This window comes from Belonocnema kinseyi, chromosome 5 (genome assembly GCF_010883055.1).
Source record: "Belonocnema kinseyi isolate 2016_QV_RU_SX_M_011 chromosome 5, B_treatae_v1, whole genome shotgun sequence".
In the NCBI taxonomy this organism is placed as follows: Eukaryota; Metazoa; Arthropoda; class Insecta; order Hymenoptera; family Cynipidae; genus Belonocnema; species Belonocnema kinseyi.
This window is the reverse complement of record NC_046661.1, coordinates 90,080,207-90,094,352: the sequence shown is the minus strand read 5'-3', so window position 1 is coordinate 90,094,352 and position 14,146 is coordinate 90,080,207. Positions and strand designations below refer to the sequence as shown.

Below are 14,146 nucleotides of genomic sequence, written 5' to 3'. Positions count from 1 at the left end.
TTCTCAACCAATAACATGAATTTTCGACCAAGAAAATTAATGATCTACAAAAAAAGTCAAATTTCAAACAAAATACATGAATTTTGAACGAAATTATTTTATGTTAAAGTCAATAAAACGAATTATCTACAAAAAATTGATTTTTTTCAGCGAAAAATATGAGTTTTCAATCAGAGTTAAACTTTCAACCATATAGTTAAATTTTTAACAATAATTATAAAACCTTGTTGAAAAAAACGTATTTTTTCACAAAGAAATTCAACTTTTAGTGAAATAATCGACTTTTAATCCCAAGAAGATGTACAGTTCATATTTCAACCAAACAATGCCATTTTTACCAAAAATGATACATTTTCAACCAAAAAGATTAAATTTATACCAAACAAGGTCAATTTCCAACAAAATATTTGTACTTTTAACAAAATTATTTAATTTTATAGTCAAAAAGAGTATCATCTACAAAAAGCTGAATTTTTAACCCAAAAATATGATTTTAATTTTTAACAATATAGTTGCATTTACAAAAAAATGACTTTGCAACCAAAAAATATTTACAGTTGATAATTCAACCGAAAAATGTAATTTTTAATCAAAAAGTATAAATTTTTCATAAAGCAATTTAATTTCTACAAAGAAAGACGAATTGTTAACAAAATACATGATTTTTTAACCAAAAATGGTATAGATTAATTGTCAGTTTCAAAAATGTATTTTCAACGAAAGAGATGAACCTTCAAATAAAAGAAATAAAAATTTTAACAAAGTAGTTGAATTCTTGATAGAAAAGAGGACCTTTTTACAAAATAGTTACATTTTTAACAAAATAAATTCTTTAAATTCTTTCAAATGCGGATCAAGATTTAAATAAGACTATTATAATATAACATAATTATAATCGTATAATTAATAATAATAATAATAATAATTATATATATATAATAGTATTAATATTTATATAATTTATATTTTATACTTGAAGTAACGTAACCTTAAAATACGCGCATTAAAGAGGCGCGCGAAGTATTCAAATCATGAGAAACGCCAGCCCAGCATCGAAATCTGGAAATATTAAAATCCCAATCTCTTCATTTTATGTCGAAGCAAATAAAGATATAAATAGAACCGCCGAAGTGTTCCGACAGGCAATCGTGCACCTTCGAGTTTTCAAATTCAGAAGAGGAGAATTGGGTTGCGCGCGCAACCCAGGCATTTATATCGTCTCCTACCATATTCACACGGACATAGACGTGTCATAGTATTGGACCACGTCTCGTTTCAGATCTGGGATCACTGGCGGCTGGTCAGTTGTCTCCGAGCACTTGGAGAGTCAGGACAGGCATTTTCACGCGATGTGTTTCTGTGAGTGGTGCAAGCCGAAAATGCAGCGTTCGTTAGAGCAGAGGTACGCGATTAAATTCTTTGTGAAACTCGGTAAATCTGCGACAGAGACGTTTGATATGATCAAGCAGGCTTACCCACATGTTGCTTTAGCAAGAAGTGGTGTGTTTCGGTGGCACCAGGTCTTTTTGGAGAGTCGGGAAGAGGTCGCCGATGAAGACCGTGCTGGAAGACCTTCGACTTCGACAAACACCGACAATGTGACTCGTGTGCGCAAAGTTTTGAACTCAGACCGTCGACTGATTGCCCAGATGTTAAATTTATCAAAATCTGTGGTTCATGACATCGACAAGACATCGCAGCCGACTGAAGTTGCACCGCGACAACGCCCTGGCTCACACCGCCTTTCTTGTGAACAGCTACCTGACCAAGGCCGGCATCCCAACGCTTCCGCAGCCGCCCTAAAGCCCAGATGTACCCCCCCCCCCCCCCCCCCCCCCCCCCGACTTTTTTTTGTTTCCTTGCCTGAAAAGGCCGATGAAAGGCAAGCATTTTGAGACGACAGAGGGGATCCAAGCAGCATGCACCGCGGCTCCCAAGGCTATTCCGGAGAATGGCTTCCGTGACGCCTTCAATGCTTGGAAATCGCGCTGGCAGCGCTGCATCGACGCAGAAGGAGCCTATTTTGAAAGTTTATAAACAATTGTAACGAATGGCTCAACAAATTTTTTTAAATCGACTCATTCCTATTACTTTCCGGACAAACTCTGTATAATGTACAAAAGTTTACATGCTGGATAAAATCGAGTGCGAAGCACGAGATACGTGATGAGAATGTGTTTGTTAAAGCCAAAAGAGCTTTAACAAAAGAGAGTTCAAAATTACAGTTGTCCGTCCGTTCACCTTTCATTTCAAAAGGTTTGTGCCCGAGTGTGGACGAAATGCAAAGACCAAGTGCGGAGTGCGATTGCCATCAGTCGCAGGCCGTACATGCCGTAGATGCGCTGAAACTCTCTTTTAACGAAAGAGAATTCACAATTACAAAATTACAGTGGTGGATGTTTTGAGTCTTAATTTTAAAATCTTTGCGCAAGAATGTGCGAAAATATAAAGACTGAGCGCGTAGCGCGAGGTAAATATATAATCGAGCGCGAAGCGCGAAAACCAACATTTGCGCGCCTTAGGCGCTCTCAAACTTGCGAGCAAAGCGAGCCGCGCGCATAGTGCGCGATGAGGATATGCCCGTGTGGCGGGCAGATTTTTTCAGATAATTTTGTACCAAATTTGGACATCCACTATAAGAGACATCACTTAAATTATTTAGCAGCTCAAGGGGGGGGGAGGGTACTTCATTCAGCACGGTGAGCTTTAATTGAGTTTAATTGAAAAGTTCGATTACTAAATATTTGTCAATTGGGTGTTATAAAGGGAAATTTTCTGAATTCATATCCATCAAAATTAAAATATTTCATCAAGCCGTTTTTTAGAAAAGTAATTTTTTCGTTTAGTTTGTTAACTATAATTTTTATTTATTTCTAATACATAAGTTTAAAACATTTTTTACAACAAAATTAAATGCATATAATAATAAAAACATAAAATAAATTAAATAATACAAAAATTATAAATAAAAAATTAATTTTTAAGGTAAAACAAGTTGTTTTTTCATATATTGAAGCAATATTATACTTATAAAATGATTGACTGTTATTTTATTTGCACATACATTTTTCAATGAACGTTCGCGTCAAAAGACTTCAATGATTTCAAATATTTTATAAAGATTTTCTATAAATTAAAACGATTTCACAAACATTTAAATGATTTAACTAAGATTTCAATCATTCCAAAAATATTATCCAATATTTATAAAATATTCGATAAAGGTTTCAAATATTTCTTAAAGATTTTGCATAGATTAAAAATATATTAAAAATATATTTTATTTATTTATTATTATTTATTATTTTTTATTTATTTTATTTTATTTAAAGAAAAATTAATATTTAATAAAGCTTGAAATAATTTTTCAATACTTTCAAATACTTTATAAAGGTTTTGAGTAGATTAAAAAAATTTCACAAAGTCATAAATCGTTTCACAAGGATGTCAATAATTTCACAAATTTTTCAAATATTTCTAAAGATTTTAGAAAGATTTCATAAGTACTTCTATGATTTCCGAAAGATTTCAACAATTTAAAAAAAATGTACATATTTTAAAAAGATGTAAGTGATTTTCTCAAGAGTTTCATCATTTTTACAAATATTACGAAATATTTGAAAGATTTCGCAAAGATTACACAGAGATTTTAATGATTTCAAATATTTTGCAAATATTGCATGTTTGAGCGAAAGATTACCGTGTAAGAATCTGTCTGAATTATGTTTAATCGCAACTTATATTTTATATATTCTTATATTTATATTGGTATTGAATCCTTCTACTTCAGCGTCGATATTTCTTTAGTGCAGATGTTAAGAAATGAGAGCGACAAGGTTTTATTCAGGCAGGGTTAGAGTCTCAAAAAAACGTACCGATCTTCGGTTTTCACTGCTTAACGAATTACCAAATGGACAAATTCCATCGTTGTCAATTCTCCATTTTTAAATTGTATTTAGATTTTGTCTCTGCCAACATCGGAATCTAGCTGCACTCATGAATCAGTGAATGAATCGCGTACTTTTATGTGACTATAAACTCAGTAATTAGCTTTAGTGATTTCTGTGTGTAATCATTTCGGACACATGTGATCCTTTCGGACTGTTGATTAATTAGGATTTGTGTAATCACTTGCATTTCTGATTATTCTGGACTTTAGTTTCAAAATTCTCACTTAGAACGTGCTCTCACGTCACTCGATAACGAGCACAAAAGAATATTTAGTGATTGCTAATTAGAAAAATTAAATGTGTTCCACCATAAATTTTGTATGGCGTGTAATTAGTGTCAGTCAAGACTCAGATTCATAAATTGTTTGCTTCTTATTACTCAGAGAAATTTCAGTAAATTTTCTTATCTAACTCTGAACTTTGAACTTGAAATTTTAAACTTGCACTTTCACAGTTTTTTTAAAACTTGAAGTTTCAGAAGTTTCGTTTGCTCCAAATTTGAAGTTGAACTCTTACTTAGCTTGTAATTCGAATTTGATTGTAATGTGATCTTATAAAACAAATTCACTGTGATCTGAAGCTGCACTACATGCCAAGGACTTGGACACATATTTCACCATGTTAGAAGCAGACTTGCAAATCTCTACAAACGGTGAGTCTCCAATTCCCATTCTTCTCCTGTCCTTAGCTTTCCGTGATATTTAATTTAAATATGGCTACAAAAACACTTGAGCAACTTATCTCTGAGCGTTCCGTGATAAAAAATAAGGTGACTAGTTTTAAAACATTTTGGGAAAGCTTCGATCAAGCTAAGGGAAACATAGGCATTCTCAAAGTGAAATTAGAGAAACTTGAAGTACAATATGACGCATTTGATATTGTACAAACGGAAATAAAATTGTTCCATACAAATTCCGGTGAAGTAGCTCAAAAAAAGAAAGAAGAAACGCGGTTTTGCTTCAAGGATAAATATTTTGATTTAGTGGCCTTAGCTAGAGAACATATATTAGCCAACACTCGTCCAACAAGCATCAATAATTTTGATAATTTAAATTCAGAACATACCGTTATTTACAATCATGCATGTACGCGCACTTCGCTAACTCAAAGCTGTGTCTAAGGTATCTTTTTTGGAATTGCGACAATTAATTGATGACATAATTAGTAGTTTGCGTGCATGAAAGGTATTAGGACAATCCACTGATAATTGGGATACTTTAGTCGTGTACTTGATAAGCAAAAAGCTAGATTGAAACACCATACGTGAATGGGATAAGAAACAAACTAATTTAAAGGAAATTCCTAAATTGCAGAATTTTTTAGATTTCTTATAAACTCAAAGTAAATTCCTGCATCGAGCACATATCGAAAAGCAATTCTTACCCGCGAACTCTCAGGGTAAAACGAACGCACCTAATCAACCTGGTGGCAATCTTTCGTTGAGCGTGGCCACAGAAAAATCAGCATTCGTAATGTGCAAAAAAATCACGCTATTTTCGAATGTAATGAATTAAAAAAATTGTCTTTGAAAGAGCGAGTTCCGATAGTCAGTAAATATCATTTGTGTTTCAATTGTCTCTCCTTTGGCCATGGAAATAGAAATTGTCAGTCAGAAACCTGTAGGAAATGCTCTAGAAAACATTATACCTTATTGCACATGGAATGGGACTCTCACTCCCCGAAAAAAGGACAAGAACGACAGCCATCGCCTCTTGAAAATGCAACCTCCCACAACGTTTCAACTTCTCACGTAGTAGGATCACCCCAAGAAACGGACGATGATGAAGACCCGTATGTCATACTATCGACAGCATTCGTTGATATCAAAGATCGAAAAGGAAGTTTTCATGAGTGTAGTGTTTAATTAGATACGGGATCACAACCACAAATTATAATGCAGGATTTGTGCCGTAAACTACAGTTACCAGTGTCAAAGGTTGAAATAACAGTCTCGGGAGTAATACAAGTGGGGGTTAATTTAACTGGGCGAGCGAATGCAATTATTAAATCTATATTCGGACAGTTCGAGACTGAGCTGCGCTGCCTAGTCACTTCGCGGATCACTTAGTACGTGCCCATTGCACCACGGAATTAATAGAATATTAATATACCTAAACACATACAACTCGCCGATCCAAAAATCGAAAATCCGCGTGTCGACCTACTTATTGGGGCTGGTCTATTTTGGGATTTATTGTGCGACGGACAGATAAGACGTCGCCCAGAAGGCTTATTACTTTAAAAGACATTGTTTGGGTGGGACCTATTACGAACCAGCTGTTAACTAATCAGGTTGAGAAACTATGGAAATAGATCAGAGTAATTCTGATTAAGGCACAAGGGATCTGGACGTTGAGAATGTTCGGACATTTCTTCGAAATCACTAAAAAACGATTTTACTTTGTAGAACGCAAAGTAGAAAGAGATTCGCCTCAAGTGACATGACGGAAGTGTCTTCAGACAAAATCAAGTCTAACCTTCCGATATACTGTTTTCCTCACCACGCTGTGATGAAGCCCGATAAAACGACTACCAAGATTCGTGTGGTGTTCGATGGATCTTCAAAGACTTATTCTGGATTGTCCCTGAATGAGGTTCAGCACGTAGGACCCACGGTTCAGGATGACCTTCTTTAGATCGTCCTGAGATTCAGAAAGCACAAAATTGTACTTCCAGCGGAAATTGCCATGATTCAACAAAGCATGGTCCCGCCAATTCGATGCTCAAATACGTTCGATTTGGAGTGACCCGACGCCTCCCACCATACAGAGTACCCTCACCATACCTCGGCACCCGAATTCCGTCCTTGAATTCAAGATGGAAGATCGTCAGGTCGTACCGTCTGATAGGTTGACTTTTTTTTACTTGTGCGTGGCGGGACCATGCTTTGCTGGATCATGGGACGTTGCCAAGATGTACCGCTGTATTTATGTCGATGAGGAGCAAAGACGTTTGCAGCGAATTCTTTGGCGCACGGACAACTTTCAACCTTTAAAAATCTGAGAATTAAATACTGTGACATACGGAACGGCCGCAGCATCTTATTTAGCTACGCTCTTCCTTCGCCAGCTTGGAGAGGAAAATAAGGAAGAACATTGAATTGCGAGTAAGATGATCATTTCCAATTTCTATGTGGACGTTCTTTGGACAGGTGCAGACTCTCTTGATGAGGCGCGAGCGCTCAAGGATGAGCTCACGTCAATTTTCGAACTAGCAGGCCTCTCTTTAAGAAAATGCGCATCAAATGACGAAAGAGTTTTTAATTCAGATATCTCATTGAATGAAGACCGAGTATTTTAAGGAGATAATGATCCAAAAACTTTAGGGTTGTTGTGGAATTTTGATGATGATCAACTCAGGTAGTTTGTAAAATTCAGGAGCAACAAAAGATGCCAAAAAGGACAATTTTATCGCTCATTTCACGGACATTTAGTTCACTCTGGCTCACTGGTCCCGCGACTATACGAGCAAAAATTATTCTTCAGAAACTTTGGGAGATTAAATTAGATTGGGATTAGTCTGCGCCACAAAACTTGCACACTGAATGGATTAAATTTAGAACTCAACTGGATAGCCTGAATGAAGTAAGTGTCCCACAATTTATTCTGTGTAATAAGCCGGTTACAGTACAAGTTCACGCTTTCTGTGATGCTTCCGAAAAAGTGTACCGTGCATCAATTTATGTCCGCTCAATAAATGAACACGGCAAAATTGTAGTGATTCCTTTGTATGCAAAGTCGAGAGTAGCCCCAATTAAAACGCTCAGTATACTACATTTTGAACTCTGTGGTGCTCTCTTACTTGCGCAGCTCTCGCAAAAGGTTACTTCTTCAATGGATATAAAATTTGATCGGAAATTTTTCTGATGTGAATCAACAATTACTCTAGCATGGATTCACGGATTTCCACACAGATGGAAAATTTTTATCGCCAACAGGGTCACACAAATACAAGATGTCACGAAGCAAGGAATTTGGAACCACATGTCATCTCCGGACAATCCTGCAGATAACATTTCACGAGGAACTGACCCAGTTGAATTAAAGACATCTCAACTTTCGTGCCATGGACCAGAATGGTTGTCAGAAAATTCACAAGAATGGCCCATCCCACCCGTTTTCGACCATTATTTTTCGATCATGGGAAGTTTTCCTGCGGAAGAGTCACACCTTCTCGTCCCTTTAACACTTCTGATGTCGATTATGTAGGACCGTATTATGTGGACGACAAAACTCGTAATCGAATAACGACAAATGCCTATCTATACATCTTTCTGTGTTTCGCGACAAAGGCAGTTCACCTGGAATTAGCGGTAGATTTGACGATAGACGCATTTTTAAGTTGCTGGCAACGTTTTATTTCTCAGCGAGGGCGCCTCAAGACATGTTTTCGGACAACGGAACTAATTTCGTCGGCGCAAAAAATGAGCTTAAAAATCTAGCAAGACTTCTGCTTGACACTGAAAAACAAACACGGGTAACCAATTTCTTGTCTCGGGAAGGAATGAATTAGCATTTTATTCCTGCTCAACGTCCACACTTTGGTCGATTATGGGAAAGTGCTGTAAAATCAGTGAAACATCATTTGAAGCGAGTCATTAGTGAATCTATAATCACTTTCGCAGAGTTATATATTGTGTTGACTCAAGTTAAAGCCTGTTTAAATTCCCGTCCTCTATTTCCTTTATCCAATGACCCCAACGACATTGAGCCTCTAACTCCTGCACATTTCCTTATTGGAGACTCATTCAGAGCTGCCAGATCGAGCTACAAATTTATTCCCACCATACCTAGTGTTTAGGAGCCACAAAACAGAAGGTGCATGATTACCACTGCAAGTTCGTGTGTAAGCCGAAAATGCACGACTTGAACTTCGGTTTTTTCAGATTTTCTGCTGCACGATGATTGCTGATCGGAAAACTCCGGTGGTCTTCTATTTATATCTCGATCCCCATTTGAAAGCATTTAAAGAAATTGGCGATTTTAGTGTTTCGCGTGATTCTTAATTTCACGAATTCGTCGATTTTGAGGTTATATTTTTTCAGGTGTATATTAATATTATAATTGTAAAATATTACATTAATATTGATGACTAGTTGACTAACTTTTAATAGAAATAGTTAAACTTTCAACTAAAACAATTATTTTTATGCGAAAACAAATTAATTTTGAATAAAAACATAAATTAAAAAACATTTTAATTGTTTTTAAAAATATGGTTGAATTTTTTAATAAAAAATTAAATTTGCATCCAAAGAGCTGAATTGTATACTAAAAAAGGCGCTTTTAATAAAATACATTAATTTTTCATAAAAGAAATTTATTTTCCACCAAGACTAATTATCTATGCAAAAGATTAATTTTTAAGCATAGTTGAATTTTCGACAAAAAAGATTAATTTTCTACCAAGAATGGCAAGTGTTCAATAAAATACAATAAATTTTACCTGAAAAAGATCACTTTTCAACAAAACATAGAATAGTGAAATCTATACTTAAAAAATTAATTTTTAACCAAAAACAAAAAGAACTTTCTACAAATAATTTAAATTTCCAGGAAGCAAATTTTTTCAACTAAATTGATAAACCATTAAACAAAAAAAAAACTAAATTTTTGACAAAGTAGTTCCACTTTCAACCAGGAAATATGAAAAAAATCGTTAAATTTGTGTCACATCTCTTTAAATGATTAAAATTAATTGAAAATGCCTTGGAATATTTTAAAACATCCTAAAATATTAAAAATCTTTTGAAATGTTGTAAAAGTCTTGAAAAGTCCTTGAAAATTTAAAAATACATAAAAATATTTCAAATTTTTAAAAATCTCATACTAAATTATTTAAATAAATTGAAATTCCTCGGAATCTACTTAAATGTTCAATAACTTAACCTTGAACTTTTTAAAAAGGTTTTTAAAGTACTTTACATTTTTTTCAAATAACCCTTATACAAATTTTTTATTTCTTCAAAATTCCTTTAAATTATAAAATTAAATTTAAAAATCCTTGACATCTTTTAAAACATTCTCAAAAATTTAAAATCCCTCAAAATGTTTTGAAAGTTCTTGAAACTATTTAAAGCTCTTGAAAATTCCTTGAAATTTAAAAAAAAATAAATTTAAACTGCTTCACATTTTTAAGGTATCCTTAATTATTTAACATCCTTTAAAAAATTTCGAAATCTCTTGAAATATTTTAAAGCATCAGATTGAAGTTTAGAAAACTGAAAAATTTCAAAACGTTAAATATCGAAATGTTTGTGGATTAGAGTTTTGAAAATGGGATCAATAAAAATCCAAAGTATTTGAAATTTAATTTTCAAACATTTTCAACTATTAAATAGGAATAATTTTCAACTCGATGGGATTCAAGTCTTCCAATTTTGAATTGTAAACTTGAAGGTTTATTTACATAAAACTAATAATCATAAATAAATTGAGAGTTTTCAAAATTTAAAAGTATGTTTTTCAAACAAAATTTATACAATTTTATAATTATGTACACATGACGTTTTAGAAATACTTGAAGTTTAACTATTTAAGATAAGATTTTTATATATAATTATAAAATTATATAATTTTTTTTGAAAAACGTACTTTAAATTCTAAACACTTTAAATTTATTTATGATTACTACTTTTTTCTAATTAAACTTCTAACTTTACAATTCAAAATTTGAAGACTTGAATTGTGAACTTAGAATTTTATTTATAAAAAATTAATAATCGTACATAAATTGAAAGCGTTAAAAATTTAAATGTACGTTTTTTGATTGGACAATTTCTTAATAAAATTATTTTAGACTGAAATTTAGAGAACAGAAGAATTTTAAAACGTTAAAAATTTAAATGTTTGTAGATTAGTTAAACTATTAAATTAGATTTTAAATATGAATTACTCGAGTCAAAGTTTAAATATTTCTCAATAGATTTGGGTAGTTTTACAAAATTTAAAGATTTAAATCCCAACGAGTTGAAAATTATTCTTATTTAATAGTAGAAAATTTAAACAAATTAAATTTCAGAAGCTTTGGGTTTTTATTGATCCCATTTTTAAAACTCTAGTTTTCAAACATTTCAATATTTAACGTTTTGAAATTTTTCTGTTTTCTAAATTTCAATCTGAGGCTTTATAATATTTCAAGAGATTTCAGAAATTTTCTAAGGATTTTAAATAATTGAGAATGTATTAAAAAAGTATCAAGGAATTTTCAACTGATTTCAATAATTTAGTACGAGATTTTAAAGGATTTTAAATATTTTAAGGTATTTTTAAAATTGCAAGGAATTTTCAAGAGCTTTGAAAAATTTCAAGAGATTTTAAAGGATTTTACAAATTTTAGGATATTTTAAAATATTTCAAGGAATTTAAAATTAATTTCAATGATTTAAAGCGATTTCACAGAATTTTCCAAAGATTTTCATCATTTTTACAAATATTACTAAATATTTGAAAATTTTTAAAACGATTTCGCAAAGATTTCACACAGATTTCAGATATTTTAAAAAGATTTCCTAAAAATTTCAACTACTTATAAATATACAAACTACTTTAAATATTTCATAAAGATTCCAATAGTTTTCCAAAGATTTCACAAAGATTTTGAATATTTCGTAAATATTTCAGTTAGATTAAAAATATTTCAATGATTTTCGAAAGACATCACAAAGATTTTAAATTTTTGACGAAGATTACGGATAGATTTAAAAGATTTCACCGATTTCAATAATTTTTTTTAAATTTTAACAATTTTAATAAAAATTTAAATATTATAAATATTCAAATGATTTTCTAAACATTTCAAATATTTCATAAAGATTCAAATGATTTCTCAAAGGTTTCAAATATTTCGCAAAGATTTCGGATATTTTACAAATATTTCCCAAAGATTTTGAATATTTCGTAAAGATTAACGATAGATTAAAAAGATTTCAATGATTTATCCAAAGACATCACAATTACAAAAAATTGGAATATTTTATAAAGATTTAAATGATTTCCCAAATATTTAATAAAGATTTCAGATAGATTTAAAAGATTTCACAAACATTTAAACGATTGTCCAAAGATTTCAAATATTTGGCAAAGATTTCGGATAGATTACGGAGATTCCAGAACAGATATCCATTATTTAACAAACATTTAAGTTAGAGTTTTGGAAAAATTGAAAGGATCTGATGAATTTAATCATTCGATTTCAGAGGGGGGCAAAACAATACTTTGCCCCTCCTTCCGCCTTGTCTGAACCATTAACACAAGATCATAAAAAGTAATAACTCATTGCCATTTTAAATAATTTTTTATAACAAATATTAATACAGTCGACGCTACTTACCATGCCGCTAATTACCTTGCCGCTTCCCCTAACTCTCGGTCGAGCTCCTCCCCCACCAAGACCGCGACGGCTCGGCATCCGAGAATTTTTCCGCTCGCTATTTACGTTGTCATCAATGGTTTAAGTCTTTTAAAGCAATTTTAAAGTGCAAAACGTCATTATATGCTTTGTTAATGAGATTTATAAAAGAATTTTGAAATCATAATATTTACGTCTTATGATAATTTCCTTGTCACGTGAGATAACCTCAAGTATGGCAAATTTAATCAAAGGTTTATCAATCATTCGTCAATATTAACCCCTACATTTCAGTTTATTCCGCGAGAGAGCGATGTGCTCACAATTTTTTGGAACCAAATGTGAGATCCCAGTGGGCACAAAGTTTAGCGACGTCTTTACGACATCGTTACGACATCTTTACGACATTCTATGTTTATGTCGTTAAGGTGTCTTTACGATATCGTAAATAAGTCGTATGATCTGACGATGTCTTTACGACATCGCAAAGACACCGAAACGACATGGAAATAGGATGTCGTAAAGATGTCGTAACGATGTCGTAAAGACGTCGTAAAATTTTGAGCCCACTGGGTATAATTACTTGTACAATATTTATTCTGAAAATCGAACTTTCACTGTTTCTAAACACTGATCCGCGCGCGGCACACGTACGTAGCAAGCGAAAAAATTCGCATCAAGCACCACGCGTCAAGATTAGACTCGAGAGTGGGGGAACATCGTTTCCAAGAAAATTACTCCCCTACAGTCCCATCCGCGGCAAGGTAAATAGCGTCGACTATTTTGAATTATTTATAAATGGTTTGTTGTGTCTTTTAATAGCTGCGCATCCAACAAAATGCTGCTCACCTGCTGGACAGCTAATTGTCGAGGCTTTAGATAGTCCATTATGCTATCCAATTATCGTGCCGGACAATGATCCCGTCTATGCAAGCAGTGGAATGAAATGCATGAACTTCGTCCGTAGTAATACCGACCTTGACCGTGGCTGCTCTTCAAGTTACGAGCCTGCAGAACAGGTTTGTTGCTTCTCGGATGAAAGAATTATTGCATCCATTCATTCTGTCATTCATTCATTAATTCTTATTTCATTCAACTTGTTTCTTGAAGATCCGGATTTTGTATTGAATTCGACTGTTTTTTATTTATTTATATTTTTTTTGAAAGCCCATCTCATTGGTTTCAAATTTGACTATTTTGTTAAAAATTTACTTTTTTAATAAAGATTATTTATTTTTATTAAAAATGTAAGTATTCCATTTTTGATTCAATATATTTTTGAGTTTAAAACTCTACTATTTGGTTGAAAATAATTTTTTGAACTTAAAAATGAATCTTTTTTGGTTCTACTTCTATTCCACGTATATTTTATTATCATCAATATTATTTTATCACGTATAATCGCATATTAATATTTTTTTTAGTTCAGATTCGTCTCATGTAAGATTTTTCAATTCACCGCCTCCACCATCATTCTAAGCAGTAAAATTACCCCCCCCCCCCCCCCCCCCCCCCCCCCCCCACCATAATCATCATAAATAGGGTTATGTGTCTATTTATTTCGAAATTGGAATTTTGCAGCAACCCGGATTAATAATTAATAATTAACGAATAATAAATAATAAATACCAATTAATAAATAACTAATAATCAAGCATTATTAATTTAAAAATAACAAAAATCGTTATAAATTTTTTATATCGAAGTTATTTTTTGGAAGTGTTTAAAAATTCAATAATTAAAGGAAATTAGCTTAAGAGACATGTCAATTTTCAGGATTGTCCAAAACTAAATTTCCCTTCATTTGTCCCAATCGATATTAACTAATTGTTAATCTAAAATTATTG

At 32.5% G+C, this 14,146-nt stretch overlaps 1 protein-coding gene across 1 annotated transcript in view; it reads left to right on the top strand.

Annotated features, from left to right (window-relative positions):
* The window catches only part of LOC117173281 (peroxidase), a 149,718-nt gene that overhangs the window by 95,300 nt on the left and 40,272 nt on the right, over positions 1-14,146 (top strand). Inside the window, exon 6 of the mRNA XM_033361762.1 lies at positions 13,122-13,318. Within this exon, the coding sequence (XP_033217653.1) occupies positions 13,122-13,318 (197 nt within the window). The remainder of the gene's footprint in view (positions 1-13,121; positions 13,319-14,146) is intronic.